The sequence below is a fragment of the Melanerpes formicivorus genome, unplaced genomic scaffold (genome assembly GCF_026170545.1).
Source record: "Melanerpes formicivorus ecotype bairdi unplaced genomic scaffold, bMelFor1.0.p_v2 SCAF_20, whole genome shotgun sequence".
Taxonomy (NCBI): Eukaryota; Metazoa; Chordata; class Aves; order Piciformes; family Picidae; genus Melanerpes; species Melanerpes formicivorus.
The window spans coordinates 6,566,351-6,594,140 of NW_027142372.1; the positions used below are offsets into that span (position 1 = coordinate 6,566,351).

General features: G+C 41.7%; 2 protein-coding genes across 5 annotated transcripts in view; one reads left to right on the forward strand and one right to left on the reverse strand.

The window, feature by feature from the left end:
- The window catches only part of LOC137447257 (uncharacterized protein F13E9.13, mitochondrial-like), a 29,342-nt gene extending 17,791 nt beyond the window's left edge, over nt 1-11,551 (reverse strand). For 3 of the 4 annotated variants that reach the window (XM_068150611.1, XM_068150610.1, XM_068150614.1), the window contains exons 1-4: nt 11,468-11,551; nt 11,208-11,283; nt 9,975-10,057; nt 1,608-1,788 (exon numbers count right to left, since the gene is read on the reverse strand). In XM_068150611.1, the coding sequence (XP_068006712.1) occupies nt 1,608-1,788; nt 9,975-10,057; nt 11,208-11,280 (337 nt within the window). In that variant the 5' untranslated portion in view covers nt 11,281-11,283; nt 11,468-11,551. Of the gene's footprint in view, nt 1-1,607; nt 1,789-7,284; nt 7,438-9,974; nt 10,061-11,207; nt 11,284-11,467 lie in introns of those variants that run through there. The other variant, XM_068150613.1, reaches the window with a different exon arrangement.
- A 306-nt stretch (nt 11,552-11,857) lies between these two features.
- On the forward strand, nt 11,858-24,874 carry CCNE1 (cyclin E1). Its single transcript, XM_068150609.1, has 11 exons — nt 11,858-12,221; nt 12,336-12,423; nt 12,679-12,747; nt 19,550-19,692; nt 19,772-19,907; nt 20,641-20,787; nt 21,574-21,669; nt 22,020-22,154; nt 22,249-22,360; nt 22,462-22,619; nt 23,412-24,874. Exons 1-11 carry the CDS (start codon nt 12,208-12,210, stop codon nt 23,532-23,534), a joined length of 1,221 nt encoding a protein of 406 aa, XP_068006710.1. The 5' UTR covers nt 11,858-12,207; the 3' UTR covers nt 23,535-24,874.
- Nucleotides 24,875-27,790: the final 2,916 nt, after the last annotated feature.

A 27,790-nucleotide genomic window follows, 5' to 3' on the forward strand; every position in this document is an offset into this window, starting at 1 on the left:
CTGTGGTGACAGGTTGGACTTGATGATCTTTGAGGTCTCATCCAATCTTGGTGATTCTGTGTGATTCTGAGTTTAAAGCACCTGAAATCTAGGTTCAAAAGGTAATTACCAACAAGAATTCGCCCCACAAAGAAGGAATTTAAGAGATTTAGAACATATTCAATACAGTTAAAACTGCCACTGCAGGTATGTTGGCCCACATTATTTTGTCTGAAATAAATATGGCTTTCATTTGACATCAGCACCTTTTAGTTTTGCATTCTTACAAAATTATGCCTGCGTGTAAAATCCATACGTCAAAGAAAAATAAATGTAACATTACTGTAATCACATAAGCAGGTTGGGCAAACACAGCCATTAACCCTTGATTTACAAAATCACAGTATCACAGTGTAACTAAGGTTGGAAGCGACCTTGAGGATCATCGAGTCCAACCTATCACCACAGACCTCATGACTAGACCATGGCACCAAGTGCCACGTCCAATCTCCTCTTGAACACCTCCAGGGACGGTGACTCCATCACCTCCCTGAGCAGCCCGTTCCAATGACGAACGACTCGCTCGGTGAAGAACTTCCTCCTCACCTTGAGCCTAAACCTCCCCTGACGCAGCTTGAGACTGTGTCCTCTTGTTCTGGTGTTGGTTGCCTGGGAGAAGAGACCAACCCCTTCCTGGCTACAACCACCTTTCAGGTAGTTGTAGAGGGCAACGAGGTCACCCCTGAGCCTCCTTTTCCCCAGGCTAAACAATCCCAGCTCCCTCAGCCTCTCCTCATAGGGCTTGTGTTCAAGGCCTCTCACCAGCCTTGTTGCCCTTCTCTGGACATGTTCAAGTGTCTCGATGTCCTTCTTAAACTGAGGGGCCCAGAACTGGACACAGTACTCAAGGTGCTGCCTAACCAATGCAGAGTATAGGGGCAAAATATTTAGGAAGTGCAAGCCTTCTGTATTAAACCAGCCTCCATCTTTAAATAATGAAATGTTACATATGAAAAACTACAATTGTTTCAGCAAGCATGAGGAACTGAAAGGTTAGCAAGTCCAGGATTCATACACTAAAGATAGATTAATTTATATTTAATTCCCTAAAATGCACTTTGATATTAAGTAGTTTGGTTAGCTGTACATTCAATTTTTTGTTATTATATAAAAAGCTTCACTCCATCCATTCATTAAAAAAAAAAGGCAATGAAAACTGAGTTTTAACTGATAACAGCAGTAGCAACAACATATAATTAGATGCTGAAACCGGAAGCTTAAACATAGTGGGTTAAAGTGATCCTCAAATATAATTTAACTGAAGTAGAGTTACAGCATAGGTAGACATCCGTAGGTTTAAACTAATTATTGTATTTAAACAAGTTTCACCTAGAAAGCTGCAGTAGTGGCCTTGGGATTTGTAGCTGCCTCCAACTGAAGCAGAGCACAAGTATCATCTATTATAATCAAGGAGGCATCTTTCTCAAAATCTAATTTCTGCTTTTCCAGGGTACAGTGAGCTTTTCATGTCTCATTTTTCATGGTATCTATGTTAGTACAACACACAATTTGCAGAGAGTAAATGCCATAGCAAACAACAGTAATAACTGATGAGTCATTTCTATTACCTGCAGCAAGAGCAACTGCAATCGCCTGTTGATTTGCAGCACACAGGATCTGCACACCAAGCGGAAGATCAGGGCAGGTCTTTCTCACTGCAGCACTAATGACTGTCATTGCTGCGGTTACTTCAGGTCCAGGACACACCGTGTAAGGAAGATCATGCATGTTTTCTACTATCAAGCCATCCTGTGGAGATTATTATAGAGAAATATCATTAAAATGGAATGAAAGAACCTTACAAAACATGGCTAGTTTACCATTACACTGCTCTGTATTAAAAGATACACAAGTTTAAAGGTTTTCTTCAAAGGAAGGATTATCTACAATAAGTTGTGTTGATGCATATAACCACTTGTAAAAGTGCTTTCATCAACAGCATGGGAAATCATGAAGAGAAATAAATGTGATTTTAATTATACATTCATCAATTTGCTTTCCTTTGATCCTTCCTAAAATGTGAATGATAGGCGAATGAGTTAAATCTTATACCTCATTAAAAATAGTGTAAAGTCAAACTTCAATTATCCAAGTGGAATATAGGATATTGAGTATGTTTGGATAATGGAGGATTTAGAGATAATCAAGACAAATTTCAATTCAATTAATGTCAGAAAGTAAGTGTTATTTTGGCTAAATGAAGGAATTTTTTTGTTTGACTATTCTTGTGCCTACATGCAGCGTGCCTAACACCATACTCTTGGTATTTCTCCTACTCTGGATTCAGAAGTACTTGGAGGAAGATAGAGATATTTATTATCTACTATACCTCTCACTCCACATGGACATATTCTTAGCAAACAATGGAGTGATGATAAAATACTCCTGATATAATTTATGTGACTTATTAAAAAAATCTTCATGCATTATCTGGCACCTTGTATTTTTCCAGTCTTTGTATAGTATACACTAGAAAGATTTCAACAACTGCAAATCATTTTCTCAAGGACTAATAACAAAAGTATAGCCTTGAAACATATTTCAAGCTTAATGCTTTGCATTTGCGGTAAGAATGTTAAAAGAAGCTTGAAATTTCTCACCGGCTTCACCCAAAAAAATACAAAAAGTTTAACAGACAAATTAACTGAACATACATAAAATAAATTCCACTGTCTCTGGAGTTTATCATTACAGCTTAAAATGAGAGCTTTATATTTCTAAGATATGTATCTGAACCAGAATAGAAAGAACATTTAGGGGGGAAAAAACCCCAAGCAACAAAGAATTTAGGTCAATAATAATGTAGAAAATGATGAAGGGGGGGAAAAAAGGTATCCTTTTTAGAAAGCTTTATTATGTAATGCCTCTTTAATCTTTGTTGTAGTGTAGAAGCCCTTTTTGCAGTAAAAGTTAAGACAGTATATAAAATGCAGTCAGCATTTAATGACTGAATTACAGCCTAAGCCACAGACATTATAAATGAGCACCTAACATGGAGGATGGGGAAAACTGAGAGCAGAAATAAACTGGTGGAACAACATGGTCAGTCCATGCACACAACCCACATACGTTCAATGCACCAAGGTACAGCTGCCTTTACCCGCTGACTTAGAGCTGAGCATTTACATACACAAAATACATGCTCCCTTAAAAACTAAAGGACACAACCTAGTTATGGGGGAAGTGCATATTATGCGCACTCCACAACAGACCTACACACTATTTGGCCCCCTTCATCAGCATATTTAATTACAGAATGCTAGTCTAAGACAACCTCAGGTAGGCAAAGTAAAGCTAAATAGGACAACTACCAATGCATCTGTCCTTCACTTTGTTTTTATGTCCAATTCAATGTATAATTTAGCATCCACACTTTCCTACCTGGGATAAGAGGTAGCCATATGAGAAAGATGACAACTGGTCCTCAGAAAAAAAAAAACCAACAGAATTTTCAGAAAACCAAAACAAACTCAACTTTTAGTTGGTTTCTCTGGAATGAGGTCAGGATTATCCCAGTCCATCTGAACTGACCAAATGGTCACAACTACTGAATCCTTTGCGGTACCAACAGCAAGGGAAATCCCTTAGCTTTTTGCCCTCTGTAACACAAGGTCAGTCTAAGCAAGAACACAAAAATATGTGGCAAAAGGATTAACATAGAACTATATTTTAACAAAACAAACTCAAAAAGTGGAATGAACCCTCAAAACCAGGTAATTCCATGAGCCCACAAAACCTGGAAGCCCAAGGTACTTGGCTCAAGAACACTCTACTTAGCAGACTTCACCAAAATCTGGGAAACTCCAAGCTTATCATAAGGGCAAGGAGCTAGGATCTGCAAACCTGAAGCCCCAGGCTTTCAAGCAGTCAAGAACCAACCTCAGTAGGATAGGCAGGAATAAAGACATCCAGGAATGGGGCTTTAGATGCTCAGCTCCTGAAAAGCCACACTAATAAGCAAAAAAGAATAGGTTGGCAGAATTCCAGAGTCTACAGGTTGCTACTACTTTGACAGTTCGGTATCTGTATGAAGCAAACTATTCTATTAGACACATTAATGAATTAATTTACAGATTAAGTACAATTCCTAGCCCTACTACCGTGCATAAAAAGTATCTGATTGAATTCAATTTTAAAATGCAGGCATATGGGAGGATTCTAACATTTCTTCTGACTTAAAACTTAATACATTCACTTTCCAGCAGCTTTCTTTTCCTAAGGCCTCAAGGCCCACAGTTACACTGAATATTTTTGGTATTAATTTCATATATGTTATTCTTTTGGTACCCTCCAATAGATGACGTTCTTTTGCATGTTATGTTTTGCCTAACCAAAAAAGAACAACATATGTTCTGCAATGCAGAGAGCTGAATTACAGATGCATTAACTCAAAGCTTTCCTTCATATTTTATATAAAAATATAACACCACAGATTTCTGTGTTTACTGAATTGATACATATATAAAACAGACCAGTATTATCAGACAGCTAATTAAAATGGTGGAAAGAAAACAGTTATGCTGAATTGAAGTTCTTGGAACTTAAGCTTATAGTTTAGAAGCCTATGGCAACAGCTACTGTATTACACCCTCCAAAGCAGAATTTATTTGGATAGTATGAGATAAACTTCTAGAAAACACCTTTTGTGCTCCTTTTCCATGGATTATTAAGATGACTTAAGGGTTGCTTGCATATAATAGCTATATTGTAACTAATTCTCAAACAATAGATGCCCATTTTACCTTGAATAACTTCTCAAGAGGTACATGTGCAAAGTGCTGCTTCTATCATAGCTACTAGAAAACAGGTCATTTAGAGTAATTCTCTGATTGTAGAGAAAAATAGTTTCCTCAGATTTATCTGACTTACAGAAATGACCACTTAAAATATCTCATCCACAAATGCACGTATTAATGCAGAAAAGCCTCAGAATTGTCACAACACTACAAACCACAGCAGGTAGAATAGAATAGAATAGAATAGAATAGAATAGAATAGAATAGAATAGAATAGAATAGAATAGAATAGAATAGAATAGAATAGAATAGAATAGAATAGAATAGAATAGAATAGAATAATAGACCAGATCAGACCAGACCAGGTTGGAAAAGACCTTTGAGATCATCAAGTCCAACCTATCACCCAACATCATCTAATCAACTAAACCATGGCACCAAGCACCCCATCCAGTCTCTTCCTAAACACCTCCAGTGACGGTGACTCCACCACCTCCCTGGGCAGCATGTTCCCATGGGCAATCACTCTTTCTGTGAAGAATGTCTTCCTAACATCCAGCCTAAACCTCCCCTGGCACAGCTCGAGACTGTGTCCTCTTGTTCTGGTGCTGGTTGCCTGGGAGTAGAGACCAACCCCCACCTGGCTACAGCCTCCCTTCAGGTAGTTGTAGACAGCAATAAGGTCTCCCCTGAACCTCCTCTTCTCCAGGCTAAGCAACGTTAGCTTTCCCAGCCTCTCCTCATAGGGCTTGTGCTCCAAACCCCTCACCAGCTTTGTTGACCTTCTCTGGACACATTCCAGCAAGTCAACATCTTTCCTAAACTGAGGGGCCCAGAACTGGACACAGTAGATTAGAACAGAATAGACTAGACTAGAATAAACTAGGATGGAAAAGACTTTCAAGATCATCGAGTCCAACCTATCATCCAACAATATCTAATCAACTAAACTATGGCACCAAGCACCCCAGGCAGTAGGTGTGGCCTAACCAGTGATGAGTCCAGGGGCAGAATGACTTCCCTGCTCCTGCTGGCCACACTATTCCTGATCCAGGCCAGGATGCCATTGGCCTTCTTGGCCACCTGGGCACACTGCAGGCTCATGTTCAGCCTACTATCAACCACCATCCCCAGGTGCTTTCTGCCTGGCTGCTCTCCAACCAATCAGACCCCAGCCTGTAGCACTGCATGGCGTTGTTGTGGCCAATGTGTAGAACCCAGCACTTAGATGTGTAAAATCTCATGCCCTCAGACTCTGCCCATCTGTCTAGCCTTTCAAGGTCCCTCTGCAGAGCTCTCTACCCTCTAAGAGATCAACACCTGCCCCCAGCTTGGTGTCACCTGCAAATCTACTGATGATGGACTCGATCCCCTCGTCCATATCATCAATAAAGATATTGAACAGGATGGGGCCCAGGAGTGATCCCTGGTATAACAATCACAGAAGCTTTAACTCAGCAGCTATCTAATGTAACTTTTACCTAGGGTGACTTTAACTCCAGTGTTTTCCTTAACAGAAAGGCATTACTTACAAACACATATATACTAATGGAAACCTTTGCAAGATTAAAACAACTACACTTTCCTACAGGAAGAAAGGTGGTGGGGCTGCACCATACACATTATTATATGTATACATATCTACATGTTTCTATGCAGCAATACTAGTTTATTCTGTCTCAACTATGATTATCTCTAAGTCATTTCAAACCCAACTATCCAGCTATCATTGCAGTTAGAAGAGTAATAGTCCTGAAAGTTTTCATTTCTTCAAAAATGTGAACATGCAGTAGTCCCCATGAACGGTGACTCAAGAAGGGTCAGGAGGATCAGAATAGCAATCAATGCATCTCCAGAGACAGCTTTGATAAATGAAGCAAACAAAAAATTGCTGGGTAAGAGGCACCATAATATTTGCAACTCAATGTAGCTTTGTAACTCATAGATTTATTTTAATAACAGTTTCACTTATGTATCTCTAACTGCCTTTAATGGCAGCTACTCACGTAGCTACATCTAGGTAACAGCAGCTAGCAGAAGTGAACTATCAGTGAAACTTGAGAACTTATGGTCTGTTTCCTGGCTATAAAGTGTCATGTAGGCTGAACTGACTAGATATAAGTTAACATAAATAGATAGTTTTCTCTTTTCTTAAACAAAAGCATATACATGTTGGAGAGATCAAAATGCCTCATAGCTTGATGCTTATAGAATCTTGGATAGAGAATTGTTTAGCAACATCCAAGTACAAAGCATATACATTTTGAGCACAGATGGCTTCCTATCTGAGCACTTGTTTGCATCACTATGTTGTAATATCACAAATCTTTCATACTTATCAAGATACTAATGTGCCAGACAAGTCACCTTTTCTTCTGAATATACCAGGATTTACTTCTAAGTACAATGCATACTGAGTGAGCAAGACCACATACTTTAAATGTTATCACCAATTCAAGCAACTTCAGGCAACATGCAAACATCTAGTATTAGCAGCATGGTTAGATACCTTCTTAAGTGCTACTGTAGGCAGCATTTGCAAATACTGTCAGCAGAAACATTCGTGGAAAAAACCTTTTAAGTTTCCAACTCTTCTTCCACAAGAAATGCAGACAGCTTAACAGTTCACTTGGCGTGTTGAGGGGGAAACTCAAATACATTCCTGTTACAGAAGCAGGATAGTTAGTTTGGAAGGGTGGTAATCTCTGTGCAAAAGCCAGGAAGATCCTGATGTATCTATCATGAAAACTTGCATCTTTCAAAGCAGCAGGCCAAACTAAACAATTCTGAACAGTTAGACAACCATACTGATATTTATGGAAGCCCTCCTGACTATCTCTGACCTTTATAGCGTTAATAAAGGACTTGTTTGTCATAGCACTGTAACAGTTGTGCACAGACCGCTAGAACAAGACTGGTGTAGAATTTATACTGATATTCTTGTGACTTCTACAAGAAACAGACTAAGCATAACTTGAAGGGTCTAGAGAACAGGTTTCACAAGGAAGAGTTAAGGGAACTGGGGGTGTTTAATCTGGACAAGAGGAAGCTGAGGGGAGACTTCACTGCTCTCTACATCTACCTGAAAGGAGGTTGAAGTGAGGCGGGCGTTGGGTCTCTTCTCCCCAACTATCAGGTGACAGGATAAAAGGAAATACCCTCAAATTGTGCCAGGGGAGGTTTTGAGGTTTAGATTTGATGCTTTAGTAGTCATGAGGTCTTGGGTGACAGGTTGGACTTGATGATCCTTGAGGTCTTTTCCAACCTTATTGATTCTATGATTAGGAAAATTTTCTTTAATGAAAGAGTGGTCAGGCATTGGAACAGGCTGCCCAGGGAGGTGATGAAGTCACCACCCTGGGAGATGTTCAAAAAACAGGTAGGTATGGCATTTTGGGCCATGGTTTAGTGGACATGGTAGTGTTGGGTTGACAGTTGGACTTGATGATCTTAGAGGTCTTTTCCAGTCTTACTGGTTCTATGGCTCACCTCATCTGTCTACCTGAGAAGTAGGTCTAAAATGTAGGAAGAAAGGTAAAACAGACATGGAATAGCAGAATTTATTATAACTGTGGTAAATACAGTAAAGTATAAAATCCAAATAAAAATTTTGTGTTAGTATTGATTGTTCCAGCTTTGTGCATGTCAGCAGTTAAAGCAACTGCTTTTGTACCCTCCATCACCTTTAGATATACTTTGTGTTTTCTCTCTGCTGCAAAAGGTTTCCATGTATCACTAGCATGGCTAAAGAAGCACTAGAATGTGAAGCAATGACTTTAAGAGCATTTGTGTTAGCACATCCTCTAACACAGGAAGACAGAGACTAATACTTGCCACTCTTCTGATGTAAATCAAATCACATTATACCTCATAGAATACATATATATATACATATATATATATATAATACAGAGGTACTGCACACCTGTTCTTTTATCAGGCGTGAAAAGGAAGAAATACTACTCATTTTGTACAGCTTGCAGGTAGAATTTATTCTAACCAAATGAGCATCTTGCACAAGCTTGTCTGGTTCACAGAACCTGAAGCCCACTTATGTGGGCGTTCTTCTGCACTGCTGTTGATCCTTTCAACAATTCTGTTTCAGGGTTCTTCCATATATTAGCCTTACTACTGCACTGCCCATAACCTACTTTGACTTGTCTGCACTTTGACTGTAGTCTTTTATAATCCAGACTAAGCTCTTAAATTCAATTTTCTTCTGTCTGTAAAGTATCATTCTAATTTATGCCATTAAAAATATTTCAACTGGCTTGTTATTAAGTTTTGCAGAAAACAGCAGATCAGAGCAGCAACTACTTGTTCATTTAAGACACTTTCAAACTTCAGATATTAGGACACCACCTTACCATGCCAGAATGTACATAATACTGTAGGCAGGTCAAAGAAGCAGCACATCAACACCCTTAGACAAGGTGCAATGGAATGTTTAAAACATATCTGACCTTTCAAAAGGACATAGAACCTGTTAAAATCCACTGACCTATGAAGATTACTACACCACTTTAGGTCAGCTGTACCAGTCTCTTCTTGCCTCTGGCTGCAACTGACCTTTTGGTCAGTCAGATGCACAAAGCAGCCATCTTTGCTGCCAGTGGGCCAGGACAGAAGGGTAAAAGAGGGCTGAAAAGGGCCTATGTTTTGTTGGGGGTTTTTTACCCCATAATAATCTGCGCTGTTTTGGTACAAAAAGAAATGTGAGGTGATCATGCATCTCACAAATGACAGAGGTATATATCTAGTGCCTGAGCTGTGCACATGGCACTCCTCCAAGACTTCATGAAACCAGAGCATTGAACAGAGCTAAAAATACAGAGGATTGAAAACTGGAGGATGAAGCACTCTACAGCCAGGTACCCAGAATGCCAACAACCATCCATGTCACTGACAACTCTCCTTCTCCACTCCCACCCTTTAGTTGACTTGATTCCCAGAAACTGATGGTAATCCAACTTAAGCAACTTGAACTGCACAACCTGAATCTAAGCTGTTTCAATTGTTTTGCATGTACATGACCCTGCTTTTAGCTATTGTAGTCTGGAAGGCCTACTTACTATGTGGAAATAAAAGATGCAGATTTAAACATCTTCCTATAACCTGTGTGACTCAGTTTAAAATACTTGCTATGCAAAGACAGTTTTGTATAAATACTGCTATAGGGAGAAGGAACCCAAAACTTACAACTCCAGCATCCTTGTAAGTTTCTGCTTCTTGACAAGCTTGATCAATGATCTGGGTCATTGGAAGAGAACTTCTTGGTGTCCCTGTAAGAATAACATGGCTAACCCAAGAGCATGCACAAACCAATTTCACATACAACAATGGCTTTCAGGTAGGGTAGCTATAGGAATTGGCATGCTGAAAAAGGCAGAAACAGGCTAAGTATGCTAAACAGCTGTGTATCTCCTTGTGACATGCCTTAGCTGAATTTGACAGATCTACTGTAACCTTTCAGCTCCTAAATCTAATCCACAAATTTGAGGAGTGTCTGCTGTAATCTCCAATTGTACGACATCCACTCGTAGCTTCTTGTTCCTGTACTTACTAGTTTATCCTGCATTAGTGAAGCTCCACGCAAGCAACCTATGGTCAGAGTGACTTCTAGTTCTGCAGAATACCTATGCTAAACACCAGTCAATTTAAAATGAGTTCAAGCTAACTTAAATTCTGATCTGCAAGACTGATTGCATCTGATCATCAGCATATATGCTTCATGGCAGAAATGAGATGCATGGATCTTGTTGGAGTTCAATGAGTTTCCCTTAAGATCAACTCCAAAGCATTTTCTAATACTTAGGTTCCAAAACTCAGTCTGAGATGGGAACTCTGAAGAGTCCTCTGACAATTTTGTTAGATAGTCTGATTTCACAGCATATGGAAAACTAGCCATAGTGTCCATCAGCTGCTTCTAAGAGAATGTGGAACATGGTAGGGTCCAGGCACATGCCTGTCAAGGGCAAGGTCAGCTGCTGTGATCAGCTCTGCTTGCCCTGTGGCCCTGGAAAGGTGGATGAGAAGCTCAGGGTAGAACAAACCCTGCCTCTTGCCTGGGCTTCATGTTGGTTCTCAGGTCCTGTGAGCGCTCTATCCAACACCTATCCTGTTCCAATAATCATTTGTGCATTTTCCTATTGCCTCTTAACACTCAGCTCACCAAAACCCAAATCCTTGTTCTCTCAATAAAAGTCCCCACACAGAAGTAGCTCCTATTTCCTCCACCTCTAGGAAAGGGAGATGCTCAATCCAGTGGCACTTCTTAAGCGGCCGCAGTAGCAGCTGAAGGGACAGACTTCCCGGGGCTGGGGCTCTGCGGCCACAGTCAGGCTAACACAGCGGCGCTCAGCTGAGGGTGACAGGGCCCAGTGCCGCCGGCTGGGCGGGCGCTGCGCCAGCGGACAATCCGCCGCCTCTTACCTGGCAGCGCTCCCACGTGCACCACCCCGACGACCGCCGCCTTCAGCCGCCCGAAGAGCCAGGGCAGCCGCATGCCCTGCAGGGAAGGAAAGAGAATGGGGATCAGGACCGGGCAGGCCTCGGCCGGCCATGGCGGCGGTCCGTCTCACGCCGCAGACAGGCCAGGACCATTCCTGCTAGCAAGCGGGGAGGGACACCCCAGCCCCTTCCGTCTACTCGGGTCGACTCTCCATAGCTCTGCTGCCCTCAGTTCACCTTACCTTATCTTGCCTTGCCTTGCTTTACCTCGCCGCTGCCTCCGGCCCGACCCGCCCGTATCCACCTGCAGCGGCCGCGCGCGCTGCCGCTGCTTCCGCGTAGGCGCCACCAGCCCCGCCCCTGGCCCGGCCCAGCCCCGCCACGCCCCTGTAACCTCGGCGCGGGATCGCGGGATCCCGCGCCCCGCGGCGCCCAGCACTGCTCCCCCCAGGGCCTGCCGGCGCCCCGCCGCGCCCCCCGCAGACCCCGCCCCGGCCGGGCGCCGTCCCCCGGCTCTGTGCGAGGGGCCACGTGTGCGGGCGGGCGGGGAGGCGGCCTCGCGCCGCGCGTTTAAATGTCCCGCTCGGCGCGGGCTGCGCTGTGCGCAGGGACGGGAGCGGCCGCGCCGTGAGGCAGGAGGCGCCCAGCGGAGCCCGCCCGCGCTGTGCTCCCGCCCTGCCCCTGCGCGCCCCGCCAACGCCGCTGCCGCCCGCTCGCCCACCGCCCGCTCTCGGCCGGGGAGGTCTGGAGCGGCGGTGAGTGAGTGAGACTCTGGGCAGGGGACAGCGGGCGCTTCTGCCGTCTCCCGGGGTACCCGGCCGCGGGGCGGGGGGAGCCGGCGGGGCCGGCCCGGGGCTGCGGCCGCCCTTTCCGCGCCGTACGCCCGCGCCTCTGCGGCCCTTTGTGGAGGTTGGGGCCCGGGCCTGCTCGGCCGTTCCCCGCACCGCTCTCTACTCGACCCGACCCGGCCCAGGCGGGTACCATGCGCCGGGAGAGGTGAGTGCTTGCTCCGCCGTGCGTGTGGCCCTGTAGGCCGAGGTCTCCCGTCAGGCACCCCGGAGGCGACTCCCCGGGGACGGCGCTCTCTCACCTTCTTTTCTCTCTTGGCAGTGACTGCGTGGAGGAGAAGGCTCCCGCCAAGGGGGAACATGCTGAGTGCGGCATGCGAACCCGCAAGAGGAAAGCCGATGTGGCCACGGTGAGTGAGGCCCCGGGCCGGCCCCGTGGCCCACTCTGGTGCCCGCAGGCCAGCCCCTGCCCTGCCGCTGGGCTTAGCCTCTGGGCCCTCGCCTCCTTTTGTTGAGTAGCTGGGGGCCATGTGGTGGTCTGGGTGTTGAGCGGGCAGTGGTCTGCTGGGAGACTGTGATCCTGAGGGATGGGTAGCAAGTCATGGTAGCCAAAGGTTGCTTGTCCTGCATTTTGTGCTCCTGAAATCATATATTCCTCTTTGTAGTTCTTACAGGATCCTGATGAAGAAGTTGCCAAGATTGAGATGACTAGAAAAAAGCAATATGAAAACCAGGTAACTGATTTGTCTTTAGATAATACTCCTGTAATCTCACTTAATCACTCTTTTGCAGTGCCTCATTATTGTAAACTTTGTGCAATAGCTATCCACCTATCATGTACTCTTTGAGGTCTCTTCCAACCTTAGGAATACTGAATACTGTATAGCAATGGGCAAAAGGAAGTATCAATCTTGACTAATGAAAATTGCAAAACATTTCAGGCTGTACAGGTTGCTTTGCAGCCTTTGCAAGAGGTGAGGTCTGTTTTGGCATACAGTGTATTAATACTTGAATATATCCAGCTGTCCTGTGATTGTAAGGTTTCAGCTTATGAATGCCTTAATGTGCATTTAGGCCTACATAGACAGATTCTGTATTGACCTCATTAGAGAGTTGCAAGAGTAGTCACATTTTAACAAGATGTACCTTGCAGGCCAAAGCATAAGATTTACATATACAACCTGAATCATCTTTTGAGATGATTCTCTGTTCAGTCACCTCTCGACTTGCATATTACCTTGGGAGAGGAAAGATCCCCTTCCAGCATCAGCTTCATTCATACTGACGAGAGAGCATGAGGTTGCTGGTTAGAACCTTGCAGTTTATACTAGAAGCTAATGCAGTGGTAAAATAAGATTAATTTCTCTGCAGAGGAGAGGGATCACTTCTGTACAGGCACTTAACTGTGGAAATCAGGTCTGTGGTGGAGGTTAGCAGTGACCATTGCCAGTCTTGTCAATGAGATATTTAGAATGGTCTGAATTATAATATGAAAAAATTAATACTGTCATCCTGGTCCCTTAGTGCCTTTCCTATAATCTTGGAATCTTAGATACTATTGCTGTCTATATTTGCTCAATGTCAGTATGTGGTACTGAAAGCATAGTGCTTTTGTGCATCGGGATGCTCGCTCAATAAAGATGGAGTAGTCTGTGTTCTGAGATAGGTTTGTTCCACTCATTTTTTTCCTCTATGCACACACATGCTTATTCAGACACTGTCACTAGGACTTCAGCCTGTTAATGCATGTGCAGGGCAATACTTGAGCCGCAAAAGTCATGATCGGGGTGTGCAGGCTGTATTTGGTACGCAAGGCTATGCATAATGTGGCACATCTAACCAGAAGTGGCAGCTGGAAGTTCTAAGACTAAAGTGCTACCATAACAGATGGGCATCATTGTTTGGAATGGCCTCTGCTTGTTGCAACTGTGTATACTAGTTATCAGTCAACATATTAAGCAGGGCTCAAATGGTGAGCATTTAATGAGGGGATCTCTCCTTCCCTTCTGTCTTTCTTTTGTGCAGTATATTAAACTAATTTCTCACTTCTGACAAGGAAGAGCTGCCTGTCCTTCAGCACAGCTCTCTCCTTCACCCAAAGATTCATTCAGTTTGAGCCAAGCAAGGGCTTTTTGTGCATATTTATTGCATAATAATAAAGTATTGTTAAAAAGCCCTCAACAGGGACCTTATTTTACCTTCTTCTAGAAGGGTAGTGGAAAGAAACATTAAATACTTTGAGCACATTGACCTGCAACTTTAAAGTAGATAAAGACTTCCAAATTTTTGTTCTTTTTTTATGTTCCTGGCCTAGTAGCTGTTCAATGTTACTTCAGGAATCCTAGGTAAATTAAAAGTAATTTAGGCCATAAGTAGTCCAAGTATTTCCTTGAATTTTTCAAGTTAAGCTTAGGATGCTAGTGGGATTTGGCCCTTTTATTCTCAAAACCATAAACAAAATGAGTACCTGTTTATCCCTCCTTACATAGAGAAGGGGTTTTGTTGTGACAAAGTAGCCAGATTGTTACAGATCTGTTTAAAAAAGCTAACATTTGGCTGCACAGCAGCAGCTCTTCAGTCTATGGTGTGACACAAGCTATTCTCTGATATAAATTGCCATGGGCCACTAATGAGAATGTGTTTACGGTTCCAGCAGCAGTATAGCAGGCTTGTATCATAGCCAGTGAGATAGTTATTCTGTTGAGGCACAACAATTCTAAAATGCAAGTAGCCATAAATTCACTGCTGCCTATACCATGTGACTTCTACATTAAATAAATTTACTGACACTAGTTTATGCACAAGGCAAAATATCATAGTCACATCCCACTTTATGACATCTTCATAGTCAATTCATTAGTTTGCGTCTGTTGAACATAAGGCCTGAGTTCTTAATTAGGATGCCATTACCCTTTGTGATGAAATGGTGGCTATATCATCAGGTTTGTGACAGGAGAATATTGCATAAATTCTGTGTTTGATTTTAGAGAACTGGCACTGCTGTAATTCTGCTAGCAATTCTCATATTAATGCCGCCTGCTTTCTGTGAACAGATACACTTCTAAGGTGCCGTGTAAGCCAAAATTCATGGAACTAAATTAGAGTCATCCATGCAATTGTGAGGCAATTTACAAGGCCACCTCTAGATTGAGTAGAGAATCGAAGCTAAAAGTTAGTTTCTGTACACTAACTAATGTTTTAAAGTGAAAAGGAGTGAACTCTCAGGAAACAGTTTCGATCGATTTCTCACTAAACCAGTCTCCAGAATCCAGTCTTACTGTTGTCAAAAATGTTCCACTTAACTGGTTTGAAAATAACCTTCAAAAAGTTCCTTTAATTAGTCTAGGTTATCTTTGAAATATCCAATTTAAAAAAAAGGAAGCCCACCTCAAATCTAACTTAAAAGTCTTCAGATAAACAGATAAAGAATGCAAAGTATATCCATAATTCAGACTCCTTAGAAAATTAGAAGCAGCAGAAGCTCCTGTGCTATTCAGAAAGAATGGGAACAACTTAATGTGAATAGTTCTTTTCCCAGTTTACTAATTCTGGAATTCCCTTTTGGTGTCAGAAACCTCCTATACTTTAAACTGATGCATCCTTATGACTGAAAACCAGATGGGTTTTTTGTGATGGGCAAACTAAGGCTGCAGTTTACTATCTGTTATCAATGTCTCTCTGTTACAAGGTGTTGCTTTTTTGGCTGACAAGCAGGCCTGTTCCTCTGCCTTTGATTCCTATGCTGAAAGTAGTCTGCTTTACTGTTTGAATGCAGTTTGGGGTAACTGTTCCTCTGCTTTCATGCTGTCCTCCTTGCTCTGATCTGTGTAAGCTTGTTCTGGTGCCTCCCAGCTCATGCTGAAATGCATGAGTCTCAGCAGCTTGTATTCCTGTATGTGGCTGCTTCAGTGAAGGCTCTGCCCATAACCAGTAATCCAGTTGGACACCATGTGCTGCATTTTGTATGACCTATATGCTTGAAAGATGTCCAAAAGATCTGTTTAAATGAGCAGTTGATATGTTGGTGAGTCACACCATGCTGCAGAAAACTGAAGTGAGGAACATCTGAGCTTCAAAAAAAGAAGACCTACTTTCAAACTCTTGGGTTTTCTTTTGAAGCTGTATGGGCTTGACTGCTCTGATGGATGACTTCTTTGGTTACTTACCTTCTACCCTTTTTGGTGCATCTTTTATTGAGCCTTCTTATATCCTCAGTTCAATTTCTTTAATCAGTTTTTATTAGAACTGAGACAACTGTATCTGATCAGTTCCATTCCTGTATCTGGAATATTGCTGTGGGTGTTAACAACCTTTCTTGTTGGCCTCCATATAGATTTGAAGAGGCAGTTTTCCCCATTGATTTTTGGCTTGTATCCTGCTCAGCCCCCATTTACCTCAGAAGTAAGTCCAGGACCATGGGATTTCCTGCATTAGGCTGCACAGATTCTCTAAATCTCTTACTTTTGGCAGTTCTCTTTTTTCCCCTCTTCTGTTTTGGCTCTGCAAGCCCAAAGGAAGTTTTTTCATGGTTTCCTCACACCCTCCCCATCTTAAACTGTTTCCTCTTTCAGTGGTGGCTGACATTTCCTTCAAGTTAGTGTAATGTAATGTAGTTTCTTGATACAGTCTCTTAGTTTTGGTTGAATGTCTTGTTAAATCTGCTTTAAAAACTCAAGAGTCTGATAAACATGATAATCTTCTCAACTAAAATCTATGCCACAGCAACAGTGTTCTCTTAGGTTAACTCAGAATCCTGTCTCCTTTCCTGGTAGCTTCTTGCTTTTGAGGTCCCTGTGCTGTTGTTTCTTCCTTGTTTATAGGTAAGCTGTATCTTCTTCTGTTGCTTGCATGTTTTCCCCAGTTATCTTGATGAGTGATATTACCTAGTCAAATCCTTTTCCACTTCTCAAAATGCATAAGAGGCTCTTGACCCTTGATTTAAATTTCCTTACAGAAGATTGTCAATGTTGCTGTAGTGTAGCATGTGAGGTGTCTGATTTAATTGAAGTCTGTGGAGTAAGTCCTGTGTCCTTCAGAAGCTGCTGGTGTAGTAGACACCTTTAAATAGGCATTGTATAATGTACTGCTTTTCTGTTGGTTTGCTGATTAACTGATAAGGCAGCACTTCTCCAGAAGCTGATGGCAGCCGGGCTTGCCATGCAGTTTGGAGGACAAAGACTAGACTAAAGTCTAGTCTTGAGGGAGGACAGAAATTAACTTAAGCCAATGTTGATGTGATGCTTTAATTCAAACTTCAAGCTTGTAAGTAATAAATTTTTTAAGATAAAGATACAATTGCCATTTTTTTCTTTTCCTACCCAAATTAAATCATGGCATGGCTGGGTATGTAGCCATGCTAGATTTGCACATAGAACTCCAAGGAGAAAAACTACCCATCTGTCTATCAGTAACTCAAAAGTACAAAGCAATCTTAACTGTCAGTCAACTGTTAAATGTGGGTTTTGTTTCATAAAGTCAGTGGTTTCTGTTTCTGAAGCTGGTGCTAGGAGGTAGCCATTTTGCTGGAAAGTGATACCACTTGTAGCAAGGACAGGGCAGAAATGCAGGTGTGGAAGCTTCTTGTAGAGGGAAAATTTCATGTAGAGCATTTTACTTGTTAGTACCTAATGATTCTTCTGATTTTTTATTTTTTTTTCAGTTATTTTTTTCTTGAAGCACACTACAAATCCTGTTTAGGGAGTCCTGTCCTTTCACTGCTGCAGAACAGATTAGTTTGTAGCAAGATGGCTGACCTCACTGTTAGGCAGAAATATCAGATTTTAATTTGCTTAGGCATGATGACATGGGGCTGGCTTTGTATTCTATCACAAAATAAAGCAAGTAGTGTTTTTGCAGGGGAACTGTGTGAAGCATACAGTAAGGTCTTGTTTAACAAAGTTAGCCAGACAAAAAGTACACCTAAACTTAAGTTCTGGTCCAGAGAAAAGATATGGGTGAAGTGTTGGTGCTTGTTTGCAGACTGGTGAAATTCTGTATGTGAAATGGCCAATTTGATCCTGTAGTGGCAGTCCCTTAACATGTACTTGCTTTGCTCTGGAAACAATTGGATCATAAATGCTGCTTTTTTCTTTCATCTCAGAGCTGCAAGATGAATAAGAACAATTCTAGAATTCACTATTTTGCTTTGTTCATTGTTGAGTGTGCTTTACATGGAACCACAGCTTTGGGTTGTCTTTGGGTTTTTTGGTGAAAATAAAATGCCGCATGACAATTGGAGACTGTCTTGGATATTCTTCCATGAAATAGTTGTGGCTCTTCAAAAAGAGAACAGGATAGACATTCTTCAACTATAGCTGCAAACCTTCTCTGCTGTGACAGTAAGCAACACGCCTCTACTTGACACTGGTGAGGCCAGAGTCCAGTTCCAGGCTTGCCAGTACAAAAGAGAATATACTGGGAAGAGTCCAGCAAAGGGCCACCTTTGGGATGATTAGGGCAAAGGAAGCTGAAACTTTATACAGGAGAAGACTTGGGGAGATTCTATTAATGTGTGTGTATGTTTGAAGGGAGGGTGGCCAGGAGGGCCAATAGCATCTTGGCCTGCATTAGGAATAGTGTGGCCAGCAGGAGCAGGGAGGTCATAGTGCCCCTGTACTGTGCTTTGGTTAGGCCGCACCTTGAATACTGTGTCCAGTTCTGGGCCCCTCAGTTTAAGAAGGACATCGAAACACTTGAGCGTGTCCAGAGAAGGGCAACAAGGCTGGTGAGAGGCCTTGAACACAAGCCCTATGAGGAGAGGCTGAGGGAGCTGGGATTGTTTAGCCTGGAGAAGAGGAGGCTCAGGGGTGACCTCATTGCCCTCTACAACTACCTGAAGGGTGGTTGTAGCCAGGAAGGGGTTGGCCTCTTCTCCCAGGCAACCAGCACCAGAACAAGGGGACACAGTCTCAAGCTGCGCCAGGGGAGGTTTAGACTCGAGGTGAGGAGGAAGTTCTTCACTGAGCGAGTCATTTGTCATTGGAACGGGTTGCCCAGGGAGGTGGTTGAGTCATCAACCCTGGAGGCGTTCAAGAGGAGATTGGACGTGGCACTTGGTGCCATGGTCTAGTCATGGGGTCTGTGTTGATAGGTTGGACTCGATGATCCTCGAGGTCCTTTCCAACCTAAGTGATACTGTGATACTGTGAAATTAAGCTAGGTTCTTTACAGTGATGCCCAGTGATAGGTCAAGAGGAGATGGAAAGAAATGGAAGCACTGGAGAGTCCCTATGAATGTCAGGAAATACTTCATGTGTGTTTTTTTGTTTTGGTGTGAGTGTGACCAGGCACTGGAAGGTTGCTAAGAGATGTTGTGGAGGCTCCATCCTTACAGATACTCAAAAGCCATTTGGCCACTGGCTATAGGTGGCCTTATTTGAGCAGCAGGGTTGGACAAAATGACTTGTGGACATCTCTTCCCATCTCTGACTGTGCAGTTCAGAAATAATTTAGTTTGTCATAGTTTCTTTACAGTCTCTTGTCTTAGCTGTAAATGTAAAATGATTGTTTTAAAAGGGTCTTAATTTCATTCAACAGCCATCCTGGAATAATGTTCACAAGAATGCCCATATGCTGATTCCTACTCCAGATAAAGATGATGATCCAGTTGGGGTTGATTACGCTCACTTTGCACATCTAAGTGCTGTTCCACCTAGAGCTTCACCGCTACCAGTTCTAGGGTAAGCACTGCTCTCCTTTGCTGTTTTGTGTGTGCTCCTTGTCTTATGACTTGAGACTAACCATATTGATCTGTCATAGCTGGGCAAACAGAGAGGACGTATGGCAAAATATGATAAACAAGGAAGAGGCATATGTAAGAGATAAACTTTATATGCAAAGGCACCCTCTCCTGCAACCTAAAATGAGAACAATCCTTCTAGACTGGCTAATGGAGGTAAGCTTTTCTGTGCTTGTATTTCAAATGTAATTTTCTTGAAATGTACTAAAAACTGTCATAAATATGTTTCATGATCTGTATGTAACCCATTTAGCCCTAGACACTGAGGTTGAAGTGGCACTAAACTTAGAATATGTGAGAGGTTAAGTTGATGATGTACAAACTGACAACATACTCTGATAATAATTTAGATTGGTAGTGGTTAATAATCAATTAGTCCCTAAAGCCCACTATGTAGGATTTTTAAGGTCACAGTGCAGATAAAAGCTGCACCAATGATTATGTAGGAAAGTGTGGTTACTTAGACCAGATGCATCTCACACCCTCTGTTATTGACATGTAGAATGTGCTGTGGATCAGTATGTAGAGTCTCTTTTGCTGTTTGGAGGACTCTGTGCTTAATTCTGAAATGTGGGAATTTTCTCTTGAGGTGCCGGAATGATGCATCTTTGCAAAAAGGAGGAACTGATGTTCTGACACCTTTAGAACGTGTGCTTGCATTTCCTAATAGGATTTTTACTCTGATCTGTGTTGGGAGTTACTGTAGTGGCAGTCAGGTTGTGTCAAAGGAAACTGTTTCCCTTGTGCTCTGTTAACATGTTACTTCAAAACTGCAGGAAGCAGAAAGGGAATGTAAATTTCTTGTATAGCTCTTGCCTTTTTAAATAAAACTGTAGCAAGTGGTTTTGACTCTGGCACTGTTCTTGACCTTTGTAATCTCTTTCTCCAGGTCTGTGAAGTCTACAAGCTTCACAGAGAAACTTTTTATTTAGCCCAAGATTTCTTTGATCGATTTATGGCAACACAACAAAATGTTGTAAAAACACTATTGCAGCTTATAGGTATCTCTTCTTTATTCATAGCAGCAAAGCTTGAGGTAAGTCTCTCTAGCTTTAAATATCTGAATGAACAGTCAGCATGCTTATTGTACACTAGGTGCATTTGGGCAGGCTTTATGGAGTCGCTATGCCTTCAGCTAGGAGACAGAAAAGTCTATTTTTTTTCTTTACAGAATTCCTCCTACTGTTTTCTTGGAAGTGTCTAAAAATAAGACAAGCTAGCATCACAGTACATCTTTTACTCTTAAGGACAGTCATTTCACTTTTAGAATATATCTGAAGCTTGCAATTGCAGTTGCCAAATGAGTTTCTGACTGGCTGCTGTATACAGAGACTGCTTGTTACAAGTCCATCAGTGGAGTACCTGCTGGATCATAATCTGAGCTATTCCTTTACTGGAACAAATTGAACTGTTAAAATACGTAGTGGTTTTTAGGTTCTTGCTGTTTGTCTTTTAAGAGTGCTGTTATTCTTCAACCTGTTCTCAACCCATAAAAGGCCTTTTCTTCAGGATGTGTAGAAAAGTCTTGATGGCAGTTAGGATACTGTCTCCATGGCACTATACTCAAATGTAGTGTGTGTTGTACTGCATCATCAAGAGTGAAAGGTGAAAGCTATGAGCAGAACAGTTGGCTAAAAAAATTGTATTAAAGGCAAAGTAGAACCACATGATAGGCTGGGGAAGTTGGTTATTTTTTTTTTTTTCCCTCTTATTTTTTTGAAATGCTGAAGTAATGGTGGGTTTTCCTTAACTTTCTTTTTGAAGCACATGAGACCGGTAACAGCCTATTCCACAAATTAATACTTGCTTTCTTATCTTTCAGGAAATTTATCCACCAAAGTTGCATCAGTTTGCTTATGTTACAGATGGAGCTTGTACAGAAGATGAAATTCTCAGTATGGAACTAATTATTATGAAGGTACTGTTTCAAAGTGGAGTTAACTCTACTTTAGCTATTTTCATGTATAGCATAATCAGACTAAAAGCACAGAACCTCAGTTAATCTTAGGTGGCACAATTTCTTTGTCTAATTATAAAACAGTGTACTCTAGGTAACAAGTGATTTAAATCATCCACCAGTATGTGTGTATTAACAAAATGAGTTGCTACCCCACCCTATCAGCAGGAGGAGGTACAGGAGAGGATTATATTTGTGTGTTTCAAAGATGTCTTGATGAACTGGAATTATTCCAGATCAGAAACTGTAAAGTTCTATAGTTGAAGTTACAAACTCTTTAACACTGAGGTCTTGTGTGTCTGCTCTTTCAGGCTCTTAACTGGAACTTAAATCCACTGACAGTTGTATCATGGTTAAATATTTACATGCAAGTTGCATATTTAAATGAGCTTTATGAGGTACTGCTGCCACAATATCCACAGCAAATATTTGTACAAATAGCAGAGGTAAGACTGATTTCTTCCTTCAAATGCTATTTCACTGGGGAGAGGGGAAAAAGTGTTCTTGTGATACATGTATTAAAATCCTCTTGTCTTGTAGCTCTTGGATCTGTGTGTGCTAGATATTGGATGCTTGGAGTACACATACGGAGTACTTGCAGCTTCTGCTTTGTATCACTTCTCCTCATCTGAGCTGATGCAGAAAGTTTCAGGTATTGGCATGAATAAACTAAGTCTAATGCTAGTCTACTGACTAATGTTTACAAGTGTTAAGTCTTTGTTCAGTCAGATGAACATGTGTCTTGTCTTCCAGGCTATGAGTGGTGTGAGATAGAGGATTGTGTCAAGTGGATGGTTCCTTTTGCAATGGCTTTAAGGGAAGTGGGAAGCTCCAAACTCAAACACTTTAGAGGTATTGCTCCTGAAGACTTGCACAACATACAGACGCACATAACCAGCTTGGATTTGCTGGTATGTATATTGAAGAAAAAATCTGTCTGTAAACCCTACATCTTGTTTCTTCGTTGGTTAGGACATACAATAAACTTAACTGAAGCATTATCAGATGGAGACTGAGTGAGTGTGTGCAGAGGATAAAAGGCATAAGGCTGTACTCCAGTTGCAAAATTCTTGGGACAAAGACCTGGTTTGTTCAGTATCTAGTTTCAAAAGGTGATTGTGATTTAAGCCTCTCACCTCAAATGGGGAAAAAGGTTGCCCTAGAAACCAGAAGCATGTTTCTACCCTTTGGGATGCTTCAAATACTGTATGCTAGCCTTTCCTTTCTAGGAAATACCAATAATGCAACCTTGTCTGGTAAAAGGAAAATGTTTTGCATGATTGCCTCTGGGACCGTTCTGTGACATTCACGGCTGAGAATTTGTTCAAGGGTGGGTTTTAGGATGAGGAACTTGTACAGGATCACAGTCTTGTCCAACAAATTGTAGTTAATCTAAGCTATCAGAATTTTGGTGGTGTTTAGTTTTAGTTGTGGTAAAAGTTAAAGCTCTTCCTGTTCATTGCTTCTGAATTTTGCTTCCTTGAGGATACAAGTACCATAATGTTAATCGTCAGATTCCAAAAGTTTAACACTGACCTCTTGGGGTTTGTGTTCATTAACTGTCATGTACTGCATGATGTATCACAGCTTTTAGGGGAAGTAAGACACAAATATGCATTTGCAGATTATCAAATTATAAACCACTGAATTATTGATCTGTTGTAAAGGCATGCTAAAGAGATTTCCTTTTCTTGTGCTTTCAGGACAAAGCTCAAGCGAAAAAAGCCATATTGGCTGAGCAAAACAGGACTTCACCTTTTCCCACTGGTGTCCTTACACCACCACAAAGTAGTAAGAAACAGTCTTCTGGACTGAAGCCAATATGACTTGAGAAACTGTTGACAGACAGTTTTGCTGAAGTGCCTGTTCTGCTGGTTCTGATTCCTGCTCCATTACAGAAATGCTGCCAGTAAAGTTCATAAGCTTTTATGGAATTTGAAAAGGAAACCTTACTTTTTTTGTCAGAAGAACTTTTCTATTTGAAATATTTTTATTGAACATTAAAGTATTTTAAAGAAATGGATCAACTACACCAGCCACTTATAAGAACACCGATGAGTGCTCCAAATGCTGCTATGGAGGGCTATGCTTGATGTGACCAACTGTTCAGAAAAAGGGCTTGAAGTTTAGATGATTTACACTGCCTGTTTGTCCTTTGGATAATCTGCAGTCACACTGTCCCCTCTTGACAAATGGGTAAAAAGTACTGTAGAAGACAATATTTCAAAGCCTCTTTTTCAAATGGTTTGCTTACAACTTGATGCCTTTTAAAAACTTTATTGTAAATGCTGCTATGTCTCTGTATCCATTTTTAATAAAAATGCTGTCTAAGACAGCTGGTTTTATGTATATCCCTATTTTTTTTTCTTTTAATTATGGTCAGCTAAAGTTTTTCAGACTGTGACCACTAGTAGTGTGGGAGTTGGGGATAAATGTCGTAGCTATGGTTTATTTATTTACCACTACTGGCTTACCAACTAAAACTTCCTTTCTGGGTACTGAGGTAAAATTGTCATGTTGGCTACTTAGATTTTTTTTCTTAGCCAGATGCAGGTGGCTAGGGAGGGGATAATAAACATGACAAGTCTATATAGAATCCTTCCACTGGACACTTTAATGATCACTGTATTGGGAAATTCTTGAATCAGATTGTCTGGATTGTTGTGCTTAATAGCAAGAAGTGATCAGTATGAAAAGCCTACCTTATCTGAAAACAATCATTTCAAAATTGGGATTATGGTACAGTCTTTGACTAATTGTCTGGATTCTGGAGTGGTGTGTGGAATGGTGTGTGTTGTCTGAGAAATCATAGTAAGATGTTTTCTGGAGAAAAGGGAAATAGAAATGTAAAAAATTTATTGCTTGGTTGTTTTTTTTCCTCATGATGTTGAGTTTTAAAGGCTGTTCAACAACACTGAAGATGTGCGAGACTACCAGGATTCATTGTCCTCCTGTAGATAACTTAAAGGCTACAACAAACACATTTCAGGAAGCTTCTACTCTGATGTTGGTTAATTTTTCTGAAGAGTTGCTAGCAAGGCTGCTTTTTGTTTTATTTTAAGTTATTCTCCATTTTGCTCTTTCCCACCCAAGTGTTTTGATAAATGTTAAAGCTTTAATGTAATAAAAATGCCTACAGTGACAAAGAGTAAACAAATTATTTGGAGTTGCTGGCCTTTTTTTTTTCCTTTCCTTGCAACAAATGATTATAAGTTCTGTGCTAAAAATTAAGTGCAAATGTTAGCTGAACAAATTTGCTGGTGTTATTTCAGAGGAGTTTTAGTTTTTCAGAGAACTATACATCTGAGACAAAGGGATGTTGTCTTTGCCTATTACTGAAGATGTTTAATACTGGAGGAGTTGTCAAGACTTGTTTTAGTACTTGGTCCTTTAAATGTAGGCCATACAGTGGACGTGTAGGGGGTGGGGAAACAACCCTCCTAAGATGGTCTCTAGGCTTAATTCCTAAATCACCAGACCAGCTTCAGTACCAGTCCTTTTGCTGTAATATTTAGTCTGTAACTGGTCTCTTTAAATAGAGATTGTTTTCTTTATAACATTTAACTGTGCAAGAAAACTTTTGTAATTACAGATATGATGAACTCATGTTTCAGTTGAAGCTAAATGAAGTCTGGCTAATACTTGGGAGGGAAATGCTGGGGCGTGTTACTGGTTGTGGGAAACCTGTATCTCAGACATATTTACCTATTACTTAAACTACTGGGGTAATAGGCTCTAAGTTGGGTCTCTGCTTCAGATGGTGATCCTGCTAATTATATTATTTACTGCCCCACAGCCTGCAAGGTCAACTTGTTTTATTTCCGTGGGGAGTAGTCTGTTCACAGCACGGAGATCATAGCCTTGCACCTTCCCAGGTAGGAATGCGATGATGTGCCAGAGATTGGTACTGTCCAGCAGGGGTGACTTATCTGAAGAGCTGTTCTTACTTTCTCATCTTTATCCTGCTTTACAAACCTGTTTCAGATTTTGCAACGCACATGGATACTTAATGTCTGCTAGTGTGATGTTTTCCTAGAGTAGCTGGAAAAAAGTTACTGTTTGCCACTGAAACCCATTCTAGGGAGGAAGGGTGCAGCTAACTTTAAGAAAAGAGCTGTCCCAGTTGGGGTGGGGATGGCTAACTGCAATTCTCCCATCAGACCATACCCTGTGACCCGTGCACTGCAAGCCCCTCCAACACTGCACGTCAGACCACCCCACTCGCTACACGACACCCTGTGACAGGGCACACAACATGTGTTTATGGGTGGGCTGAAGCTTGTGGGCTCTAAGCTTGTTACCCTGGGAAGTGGGGAGAGGGCTTCAGGGGAGGACAGTCTGTGGCAGTGCATGAGACTGCTGTTCCTGGTGTGGGGAGCTTCAAGGGAAACTCGGAGAAAGCAATTTCACTGTGCATTGCTGCACAATCCTCAGCTGGAAACTGTTTCTCCCTTTAATAGCCACAGACCAGCATAAAGCATCATGCAAAGTAAATTGAATTCTGCAGTAACCCAGGTGGCATATGATTATCTTCCTTTTCCTGGGAGGCTTGTTATAACCATGTATCAAAACCTCACCTTGGTCTGAAAGCTGGGGGCATGGGAGAAACTTGGCAGCAGGGGAATTGGCAAGTGCACAGGCTGACATTTTTTTGGTGCAAATCTATTCTTATTTTGGGAACATCATTCCACTAAGTAGTTAAAAACATAGATTTAAAGCATTGAATTACTCATATCCTCATATTCCAAACTTTCCTCACCTCCAACCTCTTCCTCTCAAATGTGAGACACTAGCATATACTAAGAAATAATACAGGCTAACTCAGAATTTGGCTAGCCTTGAATTTGTTGGGGATTAAGTGTGGCTCTTCTGTGCTGGTAAGACTGAGATCAGCACAATTTGGGCTCCTGTCTTTGATCTGGAGAGATGATCTGCTCAGACCTGGCACATAAATAGATGTATGGCTCTTCTTTTAATTTCTGGTCCTCCTGCCTTTGCCCTGGTCAGCACAGCCTGTGCTGCAGGGTGTATACCTGCTGAGGATGGGGTGGGCAGTCAAGGTGGAGTAACTGAAGAGGTTTGAGGTTTTAATTTAATTGTTTGTGCCCAGGAGGTGATAACTATAAAAAAAAAAAAAAAAAAGCAAGGATCATGTCCATTTCTCACTCTTACACTGCTTGATTTCTAGCCAATTTGAGAAGCTTGTGTGCTGTGAAGTTGACTCCAGCAAAGCAGTCATGCCACTTGAGTTGTTGAACAGTAAGTACATTGGTGATGACTCTGACAGCCTTACTACCTGCAAACAAGTCACATTTGTCTTCCCTTTAAAGTATAAACACTGTTTCTCTCAAACATTGAATAGTCTACTACTGAAACAACTTGAATTTAATCAAACCTTTATTAAAGACTTCAGAACATTGCAATACTACATAATCTGTCTCAGACTTCTGAAATAATCAGCTCATGCCAAGCACGAGAGTAAATTTGTTTATGACAGGGTTTGTCTCTTTCTATGCTGAAACTCACATTGCAAAATAGTATCTTTGTAGAATGAATAAACTCAGTTTTCAAAACTCTTCAGACTGGTATGTTTGAGGGCAAATTAGATTAAATAGCTTCCAAAGGAAGGGAAACCTTTCTGACCCCAGGGGATATTGGAACTGCAGCTGCTGGCAGCTCAAAGGAGCAGACCATCTATCGGAACTGTTTATCTATCTGTGAAAAGGGTTTTGTTTTACTGAGCTGAACATGCTGTCATGTAACCTGTGTTGTAAGGAAGCAAATGTATTTGATACATTTCATATGGTATTTCACACTATCACTGAATACCAGGTTGGAAGGACCCACAAGGATAATCTGGTCCAGTCTTTCTAGGTAAGAGTGTAGTTTAGATGAGATGGCCCAGAACGCTGTCGAGCTGAGTCTTAAAATTGCCCAATGTAGAGGAATCTACTCCTTCTCTTGAGAGACTATTGCAATGTCTAACTGTTCTCATTGTGAAAAATTGTCTTCTGGATTCCAGTCAGAATCTCCCCAAGAGTAATTTGTACCCATCACCCCTTCTCCATCATCCTGGTTTGGG

Coding starts and splice junctions, on each gene's coding strand:
- CCNE1 (XM_068150609.1), top strand. Junction 19,908..20,640: donor TTCTAGACTGGCTAATGGAG/GTAAGCTTTTCT, acceptor CTCTTTCTCCAG/GTCTGTGAAGTCTACAAGCT. Junction 20,788..21,573: donor TCATAGCAGCAAAGCTTGAG/GTAAGTCTCTCT, acceptor CTTATCTTTCAG/GAAATTTATCCACCAAAGTT.